Source organism: Artemia franciscana, chromosome 3 (assembly GCF_032884065.1).
Source record: "Artemia franciscana chromosome 3, ASM3288406v1, whole genome shotgun sequence".
NCBI classification, from domain to species: Eukaryota; Metazoa; Arthropoda; class Branchiopoda; order Anostraca; family Artemiidae; genus Artemia; species Artemia franciscana.
Window position 1 is genome coordinate 33,781,263 of NC_088865.1, and position 21,612 is coordinate 33,802,874.

The window sequence follows — 21,612 nt, forward strand, 5'->3', positions numbered from 1 at the left end:
CAATAAATGATGCAGTTCGAAATTATTAGATATAAGAGAGATTTCGCACCTTATTGAAAATCAAGGTATTTGTTTATTCACTAAAGGGAGTCTATGCATTCCAAAATATAGCAAAGAAGAACAGTAAGCAAAAGGAGACATTTGATTAATATGCGATGTATTATGTTCCCTGTGCAAAGTTTTGGCATGTTATTTTTCTGCAATCCTACAGTTAAAGTTTCTCTGTAAATTAATAATTTTGTTCTTTAACTTCGTTCAGCATTCCTTAATTTCACTTTAAACCCTTGAGCCTTTTCAGACCCACTATGGTTCAAACATTCCCCCATTTCTTTGTAGTAAATTCTATATGTAAACAATGGACAAGTTGCATAAATTAAAATTCATTGCCTTAGGGGCTTGGGGGGGTCACGTCATCCCTCGGGTCATAGTTATTGAACTTTTTGACTATTCTGAACAAAATGGGTATCTCAAATGTTGATCAGTGTTGAGCAGGGGTATTTAAAAAGGGAGAGTGGGACGGGATCTGGTTGGCTTCCCATCACTTTCCATCATCTTCTTCAGCATGCTCTGAAAATTTCAAAATAATAACCCCAGCCATTCCTGAGATACTGCAGCTACACCCTTTTGATAACCTGCTTGCACATTGTGTCGTTTATTTTTTTTCAACACCTCAACATTTCCTAACGTGTGACTTTAATACCCTTAAAACATTATCGCCTTTCTCGATTATAAATTGTATGTGTAAACAACGGGCAAAATGTGCAATTTCAAACCCTTGCCCTTGAGGCTGTGGGGGAGGGGGTTGTGTCGTAACTGGATGCATAGCTATTGGGTTTTGACTATTTTGAAATAATGTCTATATACAAAATTTGGTCAGTTTTCAGGAAGGAATATGAAAAGGGAGAGGGGAAGGAGGGCTGAATACCCTCTGATCACTTTTCAACATCCTCCTCAACATGCCCTAAAAGTTTGAATGTAATATCCTCAGCTTTTCCTGAGATATTGCTGATACACTCTTTTAACAAGCAGCATGCACTTAGTGTGTTTAGATTTTATCAGTATTGCCCTCAAAATTTCCTGAAAGTTTAATCATAATACCCTAAACATTTTTGGGGACCCAGGATCAAAATGCCACTTTTTTTGTAAAAAAAACAAAACAAAAAAACAGCCCAAACGTAAACAATTGGTAACTCGCGTAACTTATTACCCTTGTCCCAGGGGCTGTGGGGTGTCATTTTGTCCTCAGAGCCATGTTTATTTAGCCTTTAGACTATTTTAATGGTAAATTTCAACAGAATTCAAACAAATTCCAAATTTTTATATTTTTTGGGGGGAAGGGCATCTGAAAAAGCCATGGGATTATATTGAGAAAAATGGGTTTAAAGGAAGGTGTTATTCATACAAATTAGTGCCAAATCACTGAATTAGTGTCATATCATAAATTGATTGTCACCAAATCACTATCTCAAAAAACTTCTTTCCTTGAAGTTTTTACCTTGAATATTTTGTATGTTATAAAAAAAGCCTTTAGTACATTTCAGTAATGGGGAACAATATCCTTAAGGGGGGCATCTGGCACCTAATGCTTGACCTATAATCTCTTTAGAAGGGCGGTCAAAAAGTCAGGTTAATAATGTTATCATATTTATCTGTAGCCTACTATGCTCAGCATTTTATTTGACCTTTATTTTCGACGGGGTGTGTGTTCCGAATGTTATTTTTCAGATATACATACCGTTTTGAGAGTTTTGACTTGTTTTGCTTGAAGCTGAAAAATTCTTTATGGGAATCCCCTTGCGTCCTGCCATCTTTATGCATAAACAATTTTTACCGCTAACTATTGTAATACTGATGCATGAATTAGGATAATGGAAGGACGAGAACTGCCAGAGCCTGGCGGACACACTAATATTTACCAAGTATTTTCAATAGTAATAGACGCACTTGCTTCAGCTTTTAAACTTCTTTTGTATTTTTAGTAATAAGTACTAAAGTGAGAGCTATGAATTGCGGCTTGCATCTATAGGCTGTTTATTTTATTTGTAGAAGAAAAGCCAAACGAGGAAGCAGCAATTCCTGAGCCAGCTGTTAACCGACCTGCACAAGTTCGAGCAGTAGGAGGAAGACATAATCAAGCACGCATGCGCGTAAGTGGTAAGTCCAGATACGAAAAAATGTTCTATAATTTAACGTATAGGTTAGTTTCATTTAACATATGGCTAATGCTTATGCTACTATTGTAGGTTAAGTGAGAGTTTATAGTGGGATGATTTTTTGCTCTTAAATTGACAATAATTAATTTAAAAATCTTAAGTTCGCGTTACCTATTGGGTACGCTACTAATGAATCCAATGCTTACCATAGGAAAAAAAGAGTAAAAAGATGGTAGAACTCAAATGAAAACACAGCAAAAATAGAATGTAGCCTTTTTGGAATGTTTTTTCTCTTAGTGTTCTCTGTTCCCTTTCCTTGGAGTTTTTTAACATTTTTTTACTGTTAATTTCTAGAATTGTACATTTAAAGAAGGAATTAGCAATGTTTTGTCACAATTTTCTAATAATGACTTGTTTATTGTAAGATATCTTGGCACATTAAGAAGTTGCCATGTTATTAGCCGCTAAAATTTTCTTCAAGTTTTGTTTTGAATTTAGTAAATAACTTGTGCCTATTTGAAGATGTTCTAGTCTTCTTGAATGATATCGATAGCCCCTTGAAATTATCTTGGTTATCCCAGTGCCCCAGGGAATGATAATGCCCACTTTAGAAGCCTATGATCTGAACAGCCATAAATTATTAATTTTGTAATATATTTATTACCCACCCAGACAAAAAGAGTATGAGGATTAAGTACAATAAGAAAAAAATCACACAAAACGAAGATAAATAATAAAGGAAAAAGTCAGATAAGTAGTTGAGAGAAGGTAAATACGCATAAACGAGATCAGAGAGTTTCCTATACCGTATAGGACTCGTCTTTTATATTTTCTTCTATTTGCAACAGTCTTTGCATAATCGTCTAGGTTTTTTCTTTCTTTTTTTTTGTTTTTCTAGAAACCATTTTTAGAATTGCTAATCAGAAACAGGTCCTCGCATAAACAAGGTAAGAAACATCATCAAAATAAAAAAAAGGTATCTTAGCACCAGAAATACTAAAATACTAGAAATCCGAATCTTAAAAAGGGCAGGAGGTAAGATTATTCCCTTCCTTTATTCTGTTTGCGCCCTTATAATAGTATCAAATGCATAAATTAGTGGAAGAAAAGAATTTGAGTGCCAAAATTTTAGAAGCTTTATAGTAGAAAGGTTAACCCCAGGTAGATTCAAATCCAGAATTTTCGTTCGGGGGGGGGGGGGGGGTAACAAAAGGTTTTCTATGGGGGGAAGGGGGAAGGGTTAACAAAATTGTTTAAAAACACATCAGTTTTTTATATTTATGTCTGTTACGTTTTTACGAGTCTGACAAACATTTCGGGGGGGGGGATCAACTCTATCCCCCCCCCCTGGATACAGCATTGACCCCAGGAATATAAAGAGAAGAAAAAAGTTGACTGCAGAGACCACACTATTGAACGCCTTCGAAAGGCCTAAGTTAAAAATATAGAGACCCCTCGGAAGAATTATCAAGGAGGAAAGAAGACAGAATCCAATATGTCTGCTGCCAAACCAACCCATGATGAAGGTCTTTTTTTTAGTTAAAGAAGAGAGGTATGCTCAGAAATCTCGCTAATAGTGCAAAAACAATAATAGGTCTATATGAAGAATGTTCGAATGGTGACTTACCTTTTCTTTAATTGATGAAATTGAAACTCTCCGGTACAAATGGAGTACATAAACATATTTGCTAAAGGTTTGAATCCAGGATTTTCGCTGGGGGGTGGGTGGGTGGGGTGTTTACAAAAGGATTTTTTTTTTGAGGGGAGGGTACAAAATTTTTCAAAAAACGCATCAATTTTTCTATACTCATGTTTGTTACGTTTTTACGAGTCGGACAAACATTTCAGGAGAGAAGGGGTTCAAACTCTGTATCTGCCCCTGTATCAAGCACACAGTGGAGGACAATTTTAGTTATAATAGTAATTAGTAGTTATAATAGCAATTTTAATTTAACAGAGTTACTAACTTTTTGCGAATGTTTTCTTCTCACAAGATAATCCATCCCGCATTAGAGTTCGGACCTCAGAATGATTTGGATATCATTTTTAATTTTGCAAAACTAACAGGTAACCTCAGTTAACATCTGCGGTAGCCTTTTTGAGGTAAAAGGCTAGTAATTCTGTTCATCTTCTATAAAAAACAATGATTTTGAAGAAGTATGAATGATTTTGTTTGTCCACAGAATGATAAAATTGACACGGAAAATGGTAAATGGGAATCTAAATAATTTCTCTTTGGATTAGGCTTATTTGAATCTTTCTTATAAGCTGATGCATAGCATAACAAAGAAATAGACTCGGAAAAAGTTTCAAAGCCCTTCATTGTTGACATTGTATGCATTAATATTCTTTTTTTCCTTATCCAAACAATTAGAGGGGAAATTTTCTGGATTTTTGCCGGCATGCTTTATTATATGAAATTTACCAAGAGATTATAATGTTTTCATAAGTGAAGTTTGTTTTTCCGATTTATCATTTGAGCTATCATTCTTCCCATGTTCTCTCGTTCCTCTTCGTAAGTGGTATATGAAACGCATCTTTGAATAATAGATCTAAATGAAGTGTTTTAATGGGATATAAGGGGGATACAAAAGAAGAAAGGACAACAAGGACAAGTCCAAAGTTGTCTACTTTTAAGAGTTGTGGATATTTTGGTATAGTTTCAGAGATATGCTTCTGACAAAATCATCAGCACTGTGTATGAGTCTCTTAAAAAAACATAAGGGTTTATCAGCTTGCCGTTGAATAGCTTTTTGTTTCTGTCTCTAACTGGGTTTAGATTTTTAGTATCTCAGTATTTTCATTTCGTGATAATTCAAAGCTTTATTATATTTCCTTTTTCCAGCAGCTAGACGAAGGGAATTAGAAGGATCAGATGAAGAATTATCTGAAAGTGAAGAGGAGGGCCCGAAAGTTGAAATTCCTGAAGGTGTTAAAGTGGGTAAGAAAAAGTTGGCAAAACTAGAAGCAAAGGCAGAGAAAAGGAAAATGAGAGAAGTAAGTTGTGGAGTCTTGCAGCATTAGACACTTTTATTTTGAAGTTCATCTACAGGCCCATTATTATTTTGTACTTTTAGCATCGCAGAAGACTACTAAGTTCAGCCATCGGAAGACCCATAGAGGGCATTTTCTTACATATTTACGTGAAAAAAAACAACAACAATCAAATAAATATGCAAAGAATGCAGTATTAGTATATTTTTTCCATTTGATCTAACTGTTTAATTAATAGAAAAACAATTACTCAAAGAATGGGAACTATTGAGGCTGCTAGATCAATATAATAGGGAGCTACTTGGACAGCTGCTACTATATTTACTTGATGGTATATCGAACAGCCTACTTAAGAACCTTTATACATGTGTATCACCTTTCTAAAAGATTTGCTTTCTTATTGTTCCTGCTCTTATTTTTCAAAATATGAGTATGTTTAATTCTTTTGAATTGGTAGTGCTTGCAGAATCTTGCAAAGGAAAGAATCAGTTTTTGTTGCGAGGTTGCGAAAACGAAGAAGAAAATTGTGCTACTCTTCAGGTTGACTTTTGAAATTTAAGGTGAACTTTCGTAAAAACCTGAATATTCACTACCACTCATGTCATCCTTCTAGTAACAATTCATGTCTCTTACTGGTAAGCGCAGTAAGGCGATAGAACATCCTCGGTTGTATTTTTTATCCTTTACAGTATATGAAATTGTGAAATATTTAACGCTTTCAGGAAAAAACCAAGTTTATTGGTAAAAAAGAACCTGTTAAATAAGTATTCATTGTTAACGGCTGTTTGCAATCCTTCAAATCGGCATATAGCCATCTGCCTTCAAGCACCCCTCTCAAACTTCTGCGTAAAATATCCCAAGCGTGACGCTGCATTTTCTGGTGATTTAATCGTTTATAATCTATCCTAATAGGATTTTAATTCTCTACGTCATTATCTCGTTTTTTGATTCTTTAAAGCAAAATTTCTATACATCTGTTTGCTTAGAGCATTTTCCTTTTAAAAAATATGTGATTTTGAATAAAAGTACTTTATTAGCTGTTCTTGAGCTCAAACCAGGTGAATTCCGAAGGAACAGAGCTGTGGAATTTCCTTAACAAGATTCTCCGAAGTTTTGAAAATCATGGTTTCTCTTCCTCCTTAAGTCTGTAAGCATGGAACCAGAGTTTACAGCACATTCAGACATTGGTCAGTTCGCATCTAAGAACAGATACCAGGACAATTATTCAGTTTTCCTTTTTTTGGTATATTTATGTAAAATTATTTTACGAAAAGTATTGCATCTCTGTGAAGATTTCGCAGGCCAGACGAGATGATGTCATTGGCCCAATCTAGCCCGCTCATTTGGATCAGACACATTTGAATTAGAACGGCAAAAGTTATATCATTTTGAAGGATATTTTAAAAAGAGAAAAGAGGGTAAAAGAAAAAATTTACTCTATTTTCCTAAAGTTCATTGAAATTGACTTGACCTTGTCTAATGTGTTTTTTCAATGCTCTTTTGTCTCACTAATGATTGTCGTTAACAATTATTGTGGGTGCGTTGGATTACAGAGATTGTAAATAATGCTGTTTGGAAATAGTACCAGTTGTTCAAGTGGTTTCACAGCCATTGGAAGTGTTTGGGGGTTAAGATCCGTTTTCAAAAACAAATCAAGTATACTTATGCACCTGTGATGATATGCATACATTTGCAATAAAAATACCCTTTTTCGAGTTCTGTTTTAAGAATTCGGCATCCAAGGCAATTCTGTTTTGCTTTTTTTTTTTTTTTATCTTGAGTGCTTGTAACCAATATGTATATTTTCTTCTTCTTCTTTTTTTTTTATCTCACCCACGTATTTAATTTTCTCTTGTATCTTACTGTAACGTATTTTGTAATGAATATATCTAGTATTGCAGGATAAATACGGTTCTTGAATTGTTTATTATGATGGCAATTGTCCTCTTGGGGAAAACTGCTAGCTTCCATAGAATATTCCCGAGTATGCAAGGAATTTTGTGAGAACGTGTATATATTATGTCAGTTTACAAAGTACAATTGAAAGGAGCTTCTGTGTCAGTTAAAGTGGAAAGCAGTCTATTCCTTCCTGTTCAATTTGAATGAAATGTTGCGAACCCGTAAAATGTAAAACAATTGATTACAGTAAGAGATCTTGAAACTTACTCTCCCTTGATTAAAAGTAACATATTTCAGTTGAGATTCTAATTGAATATGTCCCAGAAACGGGGTACTTTCTCCCTAGCTTTATCCATTAATACTGCTAAGACAACTAGCTCCGAAAAGTTTTAAATTTTCCAGTATTTTTCTCCTTGTGTGAAGTGATTGCAAGTTGTAGTAGTAATGTCACAAGGATTAAGATTTGGAAGCACTCCTATCTCTCAGGTTGGTAAATTAGAATAAACTTGTGTAATGTAACGTTGTAAAATGACGTAATTTATAAATCGACCTTATTTTCCCAAAATGGGTTTTTCTCCCAAAAACAATTTTGGCCAAACCCTAGGTGTGACTAGCAAAAAGGAATTTCTTTTAAAAAGGAAAACTAGTTTTTTTTTGTTTTCATAAATGTTTAGGACGCTAATTTCTTCATAACTATTTTATCTCTTAAGCCCTTAGAATCTGCCCCTAGTTTACAAATGTAATTTACGCTTGGTTTTGTCTAGACCCTCCTAATTCCCTTGTCTTACGCACATACGCTGCTGAAATTAAAAACCTTAATGGGTAAATTATTCATGACAGTATTGAAAATATCAAAGAAACATTTTCTTCTATTTATTTCCAATTTAGACTGTTTTTAAATTAGATATAAGCTAAATTTCTCTTAATATTTAGCAACGAAAAGCTTTTTAGCCGTTATTTATGCAGTGTCATATCTGCAGTCTTAGAGGATTTGAAGCCTAATGTTGTTTTTTTTTGTTTCACATAAGACATTTATTTTTTCAATGTTTTCCCTGCTGTTCCACTTTTCACTTAAGATTAAAAAATAACCGGACAAATAATGCAACATATACTATATACTGTAATAGAAATATAAAATTTCTGAGACTGAATGAATGGGGAGGGAGTGTTATTAGACTGGAACCCCTCCCTCCTGTTCTGGCCGTAGTTGGAATTAGTATGTTTTCCCTAGGGAATTGTCGTATTCTGGTCAAGTAAAGCCTTGAAATGTTGGGATTACGGGCTTCTTCATTTGAATGGTCAATGTGTCATTATTTCATATTCTTTTATTATTAGGTTAACTATTTCATTATTAGCTTTTTAACAGAATTCCTAATATCTAGTTTTTGACAAGATTTTACCTAACACTAAGATCAAATGCGGTGTAAAAGAAATTACCAACAGATTGCTTTTAATTACCAACAGTTTTAGAAGTACATTAGAAATGAGGTTTTACTTGGGAGAAGATTCTTTTAAAATAGTTCTTGGTCCTAGATTGAAACTAACGGACTCGAATTTTGTTGTTGAGTTTATAGCAAAATATTTTTAACTGACCATATTGCTTTTATCGTTTTCTAACTTGCCACTCGATTGATGTCGGCAATGGCATCCCTTTTATGACACTTACCAGTTCTGATACATTATGTGTAATGAACATGCAATAATAGGGTAAAATTTTGCTATATCTTGCCTAATTCTATCGAAAAGCACATGAATCAGTGCACACCTAGCAAAACGCTAAAATAAAGCAACAAAGTCTTTTTTTTAATTAACACAGTCACTCTGTTAAGATGGTTCTGAATAACTTAGGCAATTATACTGGGACCATGGATGCGCGAGAGGTAATACTTCCTTTTTCTAATACTTCCTTTACCCGGAACTGTTAATTTCCAAGCTTTCTATAGGCTGCAATTTTACGATAAATCACTTTAAATTCAGTATCTTTTTCACTTATTCTACGGATAACTACCCTGTTCATCGACTGAAATATCTAGTGAGTCTGCAACGGGGTTGGGACTTATCTCACAGGAAAAGGAGTCTCCTGAAGAAAGAAAAAATCATCCGAAATGGCATGATTTACCAAAGACAAGAATTCAGCGTTGAAATCAGAGGTTTACCTTGAGCTGTGGGAAAAACGCGCATTCGTGCATTCATGCAAACGCAATCGAACCGTCAATAAATCGTCTTCTTTGATGTGTTTCCTTAGTTTCACGTTATTAATCAATATTGCCTCTAAACGATTCTTTAACATGGAGTTTTGTCCATAATTACATCGTGATTTTGAATCGTTTTCCTACATCTCAAGAATTTTAAAAAGAGTTTTACTGGATGTCGTTTAATGGAGACGAATAAGAATATACTCTCAAAAGTTTTAGACGTGAATGCTGATATTTTAGAATTAGAAAAAAAGAAAATAGCGGAGATGATTTTTATTTTTCATGTCGATAATCTGTTGCTACCCGTAAGACCACAATTTGTTAATGACGAATATTAATGAAGACCCTTGCTATTATTCTTATTTACTGTTTATTCCAACACCTGTCTTCTTTAACTAAAAGAAAAGACAGGTCAATCAAGGAAAATATGAACATTTGCGTTAGCAAAATAACCATAACCACATGGTTGTGTAGCCTATACAAGAAAAAAAATTCAACATTACATTCTGAATTCAAACAAGAATACTTAAATCTGGTGAATTGCACTTTCTTCTTTATACTGTTAGAAAAGTTTTAACACTACAATTATTCGAACTGCAGTGATGTATATATTGATTAATCTTGTATTTCACGTCCTTAGCATAAGGGGTAGCATTTTATTGTATCTCAACTAGAAGTGCCTCAATTTTGGATTTCTCGTTTATCGTATCTCACATTTTGCCGTTTCAAACAGTTCGTGGTAACGAACTGTAGTAAGGAGCGACCCGGCTCAATAGTAACCAAAACTCTAAAAAATGGAATTTTGATACCAATAGCTACATCAAAAGAATCGCATTTTAATGCTGGTTTTAAATGTATAAGTTTCATCAAGTTTAGTCTTACCCATCAAAAGTTACGAGCCTGAGAAAATTTGAGTTATTTTAGAAAATAGGGGGAAACGCCCCCTAAAAGTCATAGAATCTTAACCAAAATCACACCATCGGATTCAGCGTATCAGAGAACCCTACTGTAGAAGTTTCGAGCTCCTATCTACAAAAATGTGGAATTTTGCATTTTTTGCCAGAAGGCAGATCACGGATGCGTGTTTATTTGTTTTTTTGTTTTTGTTTTTTTTTTTTCCCCAGGGGTGATCGTATCGACCCAGTTGTCCTAGAATGTTGCAAGAGGGCTCATTCTAACGGAAATGAAAAGTTCTAGTGCCCTTTTTAAGTGACCAAAAAAATTGGAGGGCACCTAGGCCCCCTCCCACGCTAATTATTTTCCCAAAGTCAACGGATCAAAATTCTGAGATAGCCATTTTATTCAGCGTAGTCGAAAAACCTTATAACTATGTCTTTGGGGACGACTTACTCCCCCACAGTCCCCGTGGGAGGGGCAACAAGTTACAAACTTTGACCAGTGCTTACACATAGTAATGGTTATTGGGAAGTATACAGGCGTTTTCAGGAGGATTTTTTGGTTTGGGGGAGGGGTTGAGAAGAGGGGGATATGCTGGGGGAACTTTCCTTCGAGAATTTGTAATGGGAGAAGAAAATTTCCATGAAGGGAGAGCAGGATTTACTAGCATTATTTAAAAAAAAAACAATTAAAAAATAAAAGTGAAAAAGCTTTTTCAGCTGGAAGTAAGGAACAGCAATAAAACTTAAAACAAACAGAAATTATTACCCATATGAGGGGCTCACCTCCTTCTAATACCTCGCTCTTTACGCTAAAGTATTTTCAGTAATTTCAACTACTTATTCTACGGCTTTTGTGATTCAGGGGGTTATTCTTAATGAATTGGGATAAAATTTAAGCTTTAGTGTAAAGAGCGAGGTACTGACGATGGGGCGAATCCCCTCATATATGTAATAAAAACATGAGAATACAAAATTTCTTTACGTAAGCTAATTTATAGGTTACGTAAATCTTTTACCAATAAAAAGATTCGTAAAAAATAAAAAGTTCTAGTTGCCTTTTTAATTAACCAAAAAATCGGGGGGCAACTAGGCTTCGTCCCCCGCTCTTTTTTTCTCAAAATCATTCGATCAAAATTATGAGAAAGCCATTGAGCCAAAAAAAAAAATATGCAAATTTTGTTTTGATTATTCCTCTGCGGAGAGCCAAAATCAAAACATGCATTGATTCAAAAACATTCAGAAATTAAATAAAAAAACCAGTTTTTTTAACTGAAAGTAAGGAGCGACATTAAAACTTAAAACGAACAGAAATTACTTCGTATATGAAAGAGGCTGCTTCCTCATCAACGCCCCGCTCTTTACGCTAAAGTTTTTTACTGTTTTAAAAAGAAGAATTGAGAGAAAGAGTCAAACTTTAGCGTAAAGAGCGGGGCGTTGATGAGAAAGCAGTCTCTTTCATATACGAAGTAATTTCTGTTCGTTTAAGTTTTAATGTCGCTCCTTACTTTCAGTTAAAAAAACTTGTTTTTTAATTTAATTGTTAAAAGCGGTTTTGCGTATCTCAAATGGGAAAATTACATGGGCATTTGTGTCGTAACTTCGTCGACATATATTTTTGAAGAAGAAAAGATTTGGTAAAAGTTTCACAATCAGACACAAACGGACATTATTTACATCTGCACAAGCTGCACAATATTTACAGGAATCCAAGTACCTCATTTTTGTGGAATTGACTAATATTTTGTTCCAAGAATATAGTGTATATTATATCTTATATATATATATATATATATATATATATATATATATATATATATATATATATATATTATATGATATGTTGTAGATATATAGAGTATAATTTGATATGATCAAATACCTGATTTGTTATGATTTTTGTTGCGTATCAGTTGTCAGAATAAATTTTGGCCATAACTGTATTTTGATAGTGCTTCCTTGTAATGCAGCAGTCTGTCGGTAAATTTTTTTGCAGTTCATATTATTGACTTACAAATAAAGTGAACATACCACTCGATGCCTTTTTTTATGTTCTTTATAAATATAATAATCGCTTTTATCGCAAATTCAAATTTAAACACTTTTTGACCTCACCTAACTAACCCAGCCTAACCTAACTAACCCAACCTAACCTGACTCTGAATAATTTTGGGGTTGAGAAAACGTAGTATTATTTTGTCAAAAACGACCGAAAACTCATACTTTAATTGACAGTTCGGCGGCAAGGAAGAAGAAAACGGCATAAACGGCAAAATAAAATTTATTTATTCAACTTAATCGTTGAAAATTGGTGCCTGTGGATTATATAACATTAAAAAATGGATTTATAATGAAACAGTAAGTTTCTTTAAACAGTCTGAAACAGTAAGAAAATCAATGAGGTATACTGTTGCATTTGGTCCGAGTTTGAGGCTGGACGTGGAGCAAACGAAATACCTAGTGGACTAGTGGCCATGCTGGAAAAGGTCTTAATATTTACCCTGATATCTGTCAGTTGGACTCCTGCGTGTCTCAGAGCCGAAACTCAATTATAAGCTTCGCCATTCAAGATGATCTAAGAAAATTTCCACGCTTAGAAAGAGTTGCTATGAAATTTTGTGAACCAGGTCATTCGACTATAAAGGAGGTTGATGCTGTACATAGCACTATTGACCGGGGGCTAAAGCACCTTGATTTGTTTTCTCCACTAGGTCTGGTGAAGAAGTTAATGAAAGTAAGAAAGACACGTCCTTTGAATGTCCTACAAATGACCCAGTCAAAGTTCTTTGACTTGCAAAAGCCAGCAAAGCTGTAAAAGTACCCGCTGGTACCGTATTCAAGGGTAAAACAACTTGAGTTCCGTCAAGATAACGCTGAGAGAGTTTGGTTCAAAACTTCCTTCTCTGGAGGCTTGCAAATGGCTACTATATCACAGGAATGTACTTCGGTTAAAAAGTGTCCCAACACTTCGGCTGTCCGTGTTGTTGAACGTTTTGTTTTGCCCAAACTGCGCTGCAAAAATATTGATCTACCTGATACGAAAATCAAAGATGTCAAGTATCTCCTGAAGTTCATCCCCAACCAAGACCAGAAGCATTTTGAAACCAAGATTGAACAGTACTACAAAGCCAAAGGGGCTACTGAACGTTTGGAAGCCTCTCCGTCTGCGCGAAATCCATGTCCAGAAGAGGATTCCATTGAAGCAAAAGGGCGGCCAGCAAAAAAAACTCAAGAAAAATGAGCATTTCTGATGTTTTTGTTAATTTTATACTTGCTGCATCAGAACTCGTTTGTCGTACCTTCATAGTGAAAAGAATAGGCAGTCCACACCATTTTGTCGTATCTAAATTTACTAAAATTTCGGTGAGACCAGATTGTTGTATCTGTATTTCAGTTCAATTTTTGACAATGAAAACTTCACCTTTTTCATATAATATTCGGGAGACCCTCCTAGCTATTTTTCTCTTTTTTTTTTATGTATTTGCTACGGCAAAACCGCTCTCAAGGGACGAAATGTTTGGAAAAGGAGAAAAAGATGGAACAGATTTTTGCTTGTTTTTCCTCTTTTAGCAGCTTCATATTGAAAATAATTTGCTACTCACACGGCAAGAGCCTGAGTTCTCTGGTAAATAAAAGGTACCAGCATTGGCTCCTACATGGCAAATCTTTTTGAGTGACCATAGCTTTTCACTGTTACCTTATGTCCATGTGATGAAGAGAACATGATTATTACCTCTACGTTTGAAAAAAAAGACAAATGACTATTTGCTACTCCTAAAATGAAAACAAGATTTTTCTAAGCAATAAGAAAGTGTTTCTGCGTGGTCTCTAATTTCTATTATATTTTAAGGCTGTTCGAGTGACCATATCTTTATCAACAGGCCTTATGACCGTGTGATAGTGACAATGATCTTTAGCTTTACCATAAGTAAGATCATATGCTTCCCGCAAAACAAGAATAAGGATTTTCTGGGATATTAAAATTTTTTTGTGAATGTCCGACATCTGGTAGTGTCGGCATTCACTGAAGAATTTCCGAAATTCATTTTTCTGTGCCTGGATTCAATTGGCTTTGCAAATAAGCTTTTTCAGTCTTATGCAAGCTTTGATGGCAAAATTTAAAGTTAGATTAGGTTGGGTTAGGTTAAATTACGTTATAAATCTCAGATACAGGTTAAAAACCTAACCTAACATATTACCATCAAACCTTGCATAAAACAGAAAAATATGACTTGAAACGCTGTCTAATTCCAAGAAGAAGAAAGGTATTTTAGAAATTCACTAGCGAATGACCAGTTTTGGACATTCACGGTAACATCCAAATTTGTTGTTATACGGTAAAACTGTTCGAATACTATTGCTTTATCATATAATGTAGTGACCGTGATCTTTATTCCTGACATTAACGAGCGCATTTGGTGTTTGTAAAAAAAAGAACACGGTTTTTCTGTGTCATTGAAAGGTGTCAATCTCTGCTATTGTGTACCAAAGTAGTGTAGGCTCTTAAGGTTTTATGACGCCCATATCCACTACTCCTTTCTTCCTTTAACGATTTAAGTTGAACGGCGACCCCTTCCAGACGCAGGTGTTAACAATCTTCTAAGAGATGCAGATGTCTGTTGCACCATTGGGAATGTTTTCTTCGCGATGCAGATGTCTGTTACGTCATAGGGAATGTTTACTATTGCTTGTTAGGTAAATAGGACTGGTTAGAGGGCAAACAAAGAAGTTGTTACGTAATAGGATTTGTTTACTTTTGTTGTTACGTAATAGGACTTGATAGAGGGCCAGGAAAAAAAGCTGTTACGTAATAGGCTTTGTTTACTTTAGATCTTTGCGTAATAGGCTTTGCTTGTTACATAATGTATTACATAGATGTGTTGGAAAAAATTTCAGGGCTTACTAGTGGGGGAACTTTGAGACGCCGTTCACTAAAGAGCAATTTCAACGGGACCCCTAGCATTCAATTTCACCTGAGGCCACCTAATCTAGCCACCGGTCCCCTATTATCCAATTTCACTTAGGGGGTCTAGCATCCAGTTCCTTCGGGACCCTAGCAAAAAATTTCATCGGGGGCCCTAAACTAAACACAGGGGTCCTAGCAACTATTTCAACTGGGGGGAGGCTAGCAGTCAATTCCATCGGAGGCCCCCTAGAGAGCAATTCCAACGGGACCCCTAGAATCCAATTCCAATGGGGGCCTAGTATCTAATTTTACAGGTGGTCTCCCTAACCTAACCTAACCAACAGGGCCCCAGCAACCTTTTTAAGTGGGGCCCTAGCATTCAATTCCATATTGGGCCCACTAGCAACTAATTCCAATGGAGGCCCCTTGAGAGCAATACAGCGGGGGACCTAACATCCAATTCTATCGGGGCCCTAGCATCCAATTCAACCGGGGCCCCACCGAGCCATTCCAACCCGTGGCCCTAGTAACCAATTTCACTGACAAGACGTTTTTCAAAATGTCTCAATATTTCTTTGGATGCCATGTAGTAGGGAACATTTACGTATGTTAAGGCTGATACAATCTCGCGTGATATGCTAGACTTCAGGGTCCGTGGGGAATCCCCGCTTGTAGCTGTGGAGGGCATGCTCGTCGGGTGTTATGTAATGACGATGCAAATGTGACTGTTTGTAACACTTTAAGATATTTCATTTTCTTTTAAGACGTTTTTCTGAAGGAGCCTCTATATTCTAATGATTTTTATCCCCATTATGATTCGAAAGGGCATTTACATCTAATGGAATGGAGCGTTAACCAATGGACTATGAAAATTTTTCTAATATTATGATTCAGGAATAACATTCTACGTGATAACCTTTTGCTCGCAAGGAGAATCCCCTGTTCGCACTAACGAGAGTAATTAAATGAATTGCGTGTTCCCATATGGCTGCAATAATTGACATGCTAGAGGGAATAATCGATTACTAGAAATTGCTTCCCTTACTTCTCTTGCAAAGTGTTGACAACCTTGCCTAGCTATAGCGGAATAAAATTGCAGATTTATTTCACTTGGGATATATTGGCAATTGCCAGTCCGTGATCAAGTGAGGGTCCCAACCAGAACTTACGCTCTAAATCCGCCCCGTTCTCCTCTCGCCGAGATGCATAACGATCAAGTGGTATGGTGCCCTATTTTGAATTTTCTGTTTCGAGCGAGGGCGATTGGAAATATTTATGTCGATATAGCGAAAGCTGCCTCGGAATTTTTCGAAAGTGAAAAGATAATGGGAGCTAAGAAAAAACTTTGGGGTTTCGCGAACTTCATTAATCGTCCTAGTGACAGGCAAAAATCATTGGAAAACTGTCTTGACATGCTGAAAATTCTAGAAAAGTGTGCCGAGTGCCAAATATTTTCCCACGTTTTGTGATCTATGAGCCTTACGAAGTTCCCGCTATCCCCGGTGAGATGAGTGCAACCCTAACCCGCAGAGTTAATGAACTGTTCTTGAAAGTGACGTCTCTAACTGTTTTCGGTGGAGTGTATCTTCGGACATTTTCGATTTATATTTTCCCCATAACTCTGTAGGAGCTGAAGGAGAGCAAGCTGTTAGAGTGATTCCAAACAATGCACGAATTTGACTTGGAGTTGACGTTTCGCACGCGTCATTGATGCAGTTATCCCAGTGTTGGTCATTCTCCAATAAATTCAGAGCTTGGCATGCACTGCGTTAATTGTCATGTATAGTACCGTTTACAGTTCTCAAATACTCAAAGGATGTCGGACCGGGTACATTCACCAAAAGCAGGCGTAGAAAGAAGCATTCATGTTGATTGGGGTGAACGGTGAGTCTTTCTATCGTGGTATCTTTGAAGATGGCCGTCGACTGACTTACCCTGTTTTCGACGTTCAAATACTTTATTTTTAGTATTCCACGTGTAATATGAAGGCACTTCAGTATACAGCAGTTTTTTTGCAAAAGAATCATTTTTGCATAGCGAAAAGAAAGCAGTTAACTTTGTATCCGGTGGATTCAGGGCTTTTTGTTGCACGTCGGATTCCGAAAAATAAACACGTTCACAATTCTGTAAATGTACCGTTAAGTGAACAACAGCTGGACTACGGTCATGTATCGGAAATGAAAGAATTCGCCAAACAGCCTCATTACCGCTTATGTATCTTCCAGCCTGATATTGTACGATTTCGTCGATATCTTTGATTTCGGACTGCAAGCCAAAAACTGCCATGTCACTGCCTTTGTTGACGTATTTACATATGTATTTGATTGCCTTTACGGAGTTACAGTATTCAACGTTTATGTGTGCATTAAGTGTTTTTGATAATCATGGGGAATATCGAACAACCCACTGGTTATCTACTTCGATGGTGGCCAGCCTGATATTGTACGATTTCGTCGATATCTTTGGTTTCGGACTCTAAGCCAAAAACTGCCATTTCACTGCCTTTGTTGACGTATTTACATATGTATTTGATTGCCTTTACGGAGTTACAGTATTCAACGTTTATGTGTGCATTAAATGTTTTTGATAATAATGGGGAATATGGAACAACCCACTGGTTATCTACTTCGATGGTGGTACCGTTGTGCTTCTTTATTATTGCTGTTTTACCGCCATCTTCAGTAGATCTTCTTCTATATTGTGGGTAACCATCATTACCAGTAATTGTGCTGGATACTAAAAGTCGAGGATACTGCTTTTTGCACCTTCTTTTGGCCATGCATGGTGAATTTTCGTTCAGTGCTCCTTAGCGGAAATCACATCATCAATTTCGAAGTAATTTTATAATGCAGCCAGATTAGTATATGTGCGTGTGGCAATCCTCGTTTTGCCATTCCACTCAGTATATCCACCATCGCACTGACCCAGGTTGCTCTTGTGATTCCTCGGCACGCTTCCTTTTGGTGATTTCTCTTTGAGACGCAAGCCTAATTTCACGCTGTTGTTGTGATTCCTCGGCACGCTTTCTTTTCTTACTTTCTGTATCAGCCGCAAGCCTGTTTTCTTGCTGTTCTTGTGATTCCCCGGCAAGCCTTCTTTTTTCACTTTCTCTTTTAGCAGCAAGTCTGGTTTCGCGTTGCTCTGGTAGTTCCTCGGCACGCTTTCTGTTCTTACTTTCTCTATCAGCCGCAAGCCTGTTTTCTTGCTGTTCTTGTGATTCCTCGGCACGCTTTCTTTTCTTACTTTCTCTATCAGCAGCAAGTTTTTTGGCATAGACTCTTTGAGCAGCTTCCTCGGCCTTTGTCATTGTAGGTTCTTCAGTCATTTTACAATTAAACATTTTTACGTGAACGAATATCTTAAATGCCTTTAATGACGTCATCGTTATAACAAACATAATGACAACTAACTTCATGACGACATGACATGATGACATGACGTCACTTGACAGACACACAGACAACTTCTATATATCTATATATATAAAAATAAGTTTTCTGTGTGCGTGTGTGTCTGTCGAGCGACGTCATGTTTGTGTGTCGACTGACGTCATGTTTTCGACTGACGAAATAACAGACCGGGACATCGGGACACAAATGACGACCGGGACACCGGCACATAGGGAATATAAATGACGACCGGGACACTCAAAGAGAAAGCGACCGGGACACAAGGAATGTTCGATTAGCAATCATCATCAACAAAGCACCGAGTAACAAATGACGACCGGAAAACAGGGAGTATAAATGACGACCAGGACATAAGTAAAAAAAAAACTAGAAAAAGGTAAAAACTACAAAAAAACTAAAAAGAAAAAAAAACTAAAAAAGCTAAAAAACTAAAAAAACTAAAAAAGAAAAAAAATAAAAAAAGGAAAAAAATGAAAAATAAAGGAGAAAACAAAACTAAAAAAATAAAAATAAAAAAAAAACTAAAAAGAAAAAAGAAAAAAACTAAAAAGAAAAAAGGGGAAAAATACATAAATTTATTTCATCATATACCATTTCAAAAACGAATGTATATACAGACCGGGACACCGGGATACAAATGACGACCGGGACATAGGGAATATAAATGACTACCGGGACACAGGGACACAACTACAACGGGGGCGCCGGGGGGCACAGGGGAATTTATAAATGACCACGGGGACACAGGGAATGTTCGATTAGCAATCACCATCATTAAAGCTCAAGGGCAGTAATTAGAATCATGAGGTATAACTAAAAAAAACTAAAAAAAGGTAAAAAACTAAAGACTAAAAAAAAGACCAATTCAAAAACAAATGTATATACAGACCGGGACACCGGGACACAAATGACGACCGGGACACAAGGAATATAAATGACGCCCGGGACACTCAAAGAGAAATCACCGACTGGGACACCGGGACACAAATGACGACCGGGACACAGGGAATATAAATGAGGACCGGGACACAGGGACACAACTACAACGGGGACGCCGGGGGGCACAGGGGGATATATAAATGACGACGGCGACACAGGGAATGGTCGAATAGTAATCGCCGTCAACAAAGCTTAAGGGCAATCATTAGAATCATGAGGTATAGATCCGAATACGAATTGTTTTCCCATGGACCATTATATGCTGCTTGTTCAAGAGTCGGTAAACCTGACAATCTATTTATATGCACAGACAATGGGACAGCATAGAATGTTGTATATTCGCAAGTTTTACGTAGTTAAAAACATATATATATATATATATATATATATATATATATATATATATATATATATATATATATATATATATATATATATATATATATATATATATATATATCTATCTATCTATATTCACAGGTGGGACATAGGGACACAACTACAATGGTGCGTAACTAATATGGCGCGTAACGAATTACGCGCGCGGGGGGCTTGGGGGGTGCGAAGTGCCCACCCCAACAGCTAGTATATATATATAAAACTAGCTGTTGAGGTGGCGCTTCGCGCCCCCCAAGTCCCCCCGCGTGTGTAAGTCGTTACGCGCCATATTAGTTGTGTCCCTTTGTCCCATCTTTATATATATATATATATATATATATATATATATATATATATATATATATATATATATATATATATATATATATATATATATATATATATATATATATATATATATATATATATATTACATATTTAACTACATAAAACTTGCAAATATACAACATTCTTGGCTGTCCCATTGTCTGTGCATATAAATAGATTGTCAGGTTTACCGACTCTTGAAAATGCAACATATAATTGTCCATAGGAAAAACAATCTGTATTCAGATCTATACCTCATTATTCTAATGATTGCCCTTGAGCTTTGTTGATTGTGATTGCTAATCGAACATTCCCTGTGTCCCTGTCGCCATTTATTTATCCCCCTGTGCCCCCTGCGTCCCCGTTGTAGTTGTGTCCTTGTGTCCCGATCGTCTTTTATATTCCCTGTGTCCCGGTCGTCATTTGTATCCCGGTCGTCATTCGTGTCCCGTTGTCCCAGTCTGTAATTTCTCTTTGAGTATCGCGGTCGTCATTTATATTCCCTGTGCCCCGGTGTTCCGGTCGTCATTTGTGCTCCGGTGTCCCAGTCTGTAATTTCTCTTTGAGTGTCCCCGTCGTCATTTATATTCCCTGTTCCCCGGTGGTCATTTTTGTCCCGGTGCTTTGTTGATGGTGATTGCTAATCGAACATTCCCTGTGTCCCCGTCGTCATTTATATATCCCCCTGTGCCCCCAGCGCCCCTGTTGTAGTTGTTTCCCTGTGTCCCCGTCGTCATTTGTGTCCCGGTGTCCCAGTCTGTAATTTCTCTTTGAGTGTCACGATCGTCATTTATATTCCCTGTGTCCTGGTGTCCCGGTCGTCATTTTTGTCCCGGTCGTCATTTTTGTTCCGGTGTCCCGGTCTGTAATTTTTCTTTGAGTGTCCTGTTTGTCATTTATATTCCCTGTGTCCCGGTCGTCATTTGTGTCCCGGTGCTTTGTTGATGGTGATTGCTAATCGAACATTCCTTGTGTCCCGGTCGCTTTCTCTTTGAGTGTCCCGGTCGTTATTTATATTCCCTATGTCCCGGTGTCCCGGTCGTCATTTATGTCCCGGTCTGTAATCATGTCAGTCGACAAACATGACGTCAGTCGACACACAAACATGACGTCACTCGACAGACACACAGACAACTTATTTATATATATATATATATACTAGCTGTTGGGGTGGCGCTTCGCGCCACCCCAACACCTAGCTGGTGGGGCGCTTCGCGCCCCCCCCCCCAAGCCCCCCCGCGCGCGTAAGTCGTTACGCGCCATATTAGTTACGCGCCATTGTAGTTGTGTCCCTGTGTCCCACCTGTGAATATAGATAGATTTATATATGTGTTTCAAACTACGTAAAAATTGCGAATATACAACATTTTTGGCTTTCCCACTACTGGGAGCTTTCCGTTTCCAATTGCCAGCAATTGATCTGAAAATGTTTGACCAGAGTCATCGTTTTGCAATCGGACACGCATATTTGTAGTTAATTTTAATATTTTTACGTGTGCCCATAAATTAGAATTT

At 36.8% G+C, this 21,612-nt stretch overlaps 1 protein-coding gene across 1 annotated transcript in view; it reads left to right on the forward strand.

Annotated features, from left to right (window-relative positions):
- The window catches only part of LOC136025201 (DDRGK domain-containing protein 1-like), a 135,436-nt gene that overhangs the window by 11,485 nt on the left and 102,339 nt on the right, over positions 1 to 21,612 (forward strand). Inside the window, exons 2-3 of the mRNA XM_065701001.1 lie at positions 2,047 to 2,154; positions 4,999 to 5,150. Of these exons, the coding sequence (XP_065557073.1) occupies positions 2,047 to 2,154; positions 4,999 to 5,150 (260 nt within the window). The remainder of the gene's footprint in view (positions 1 to 2,046; positions 2,155 to 4,998; positions 5,151 to 21,612) is intronic.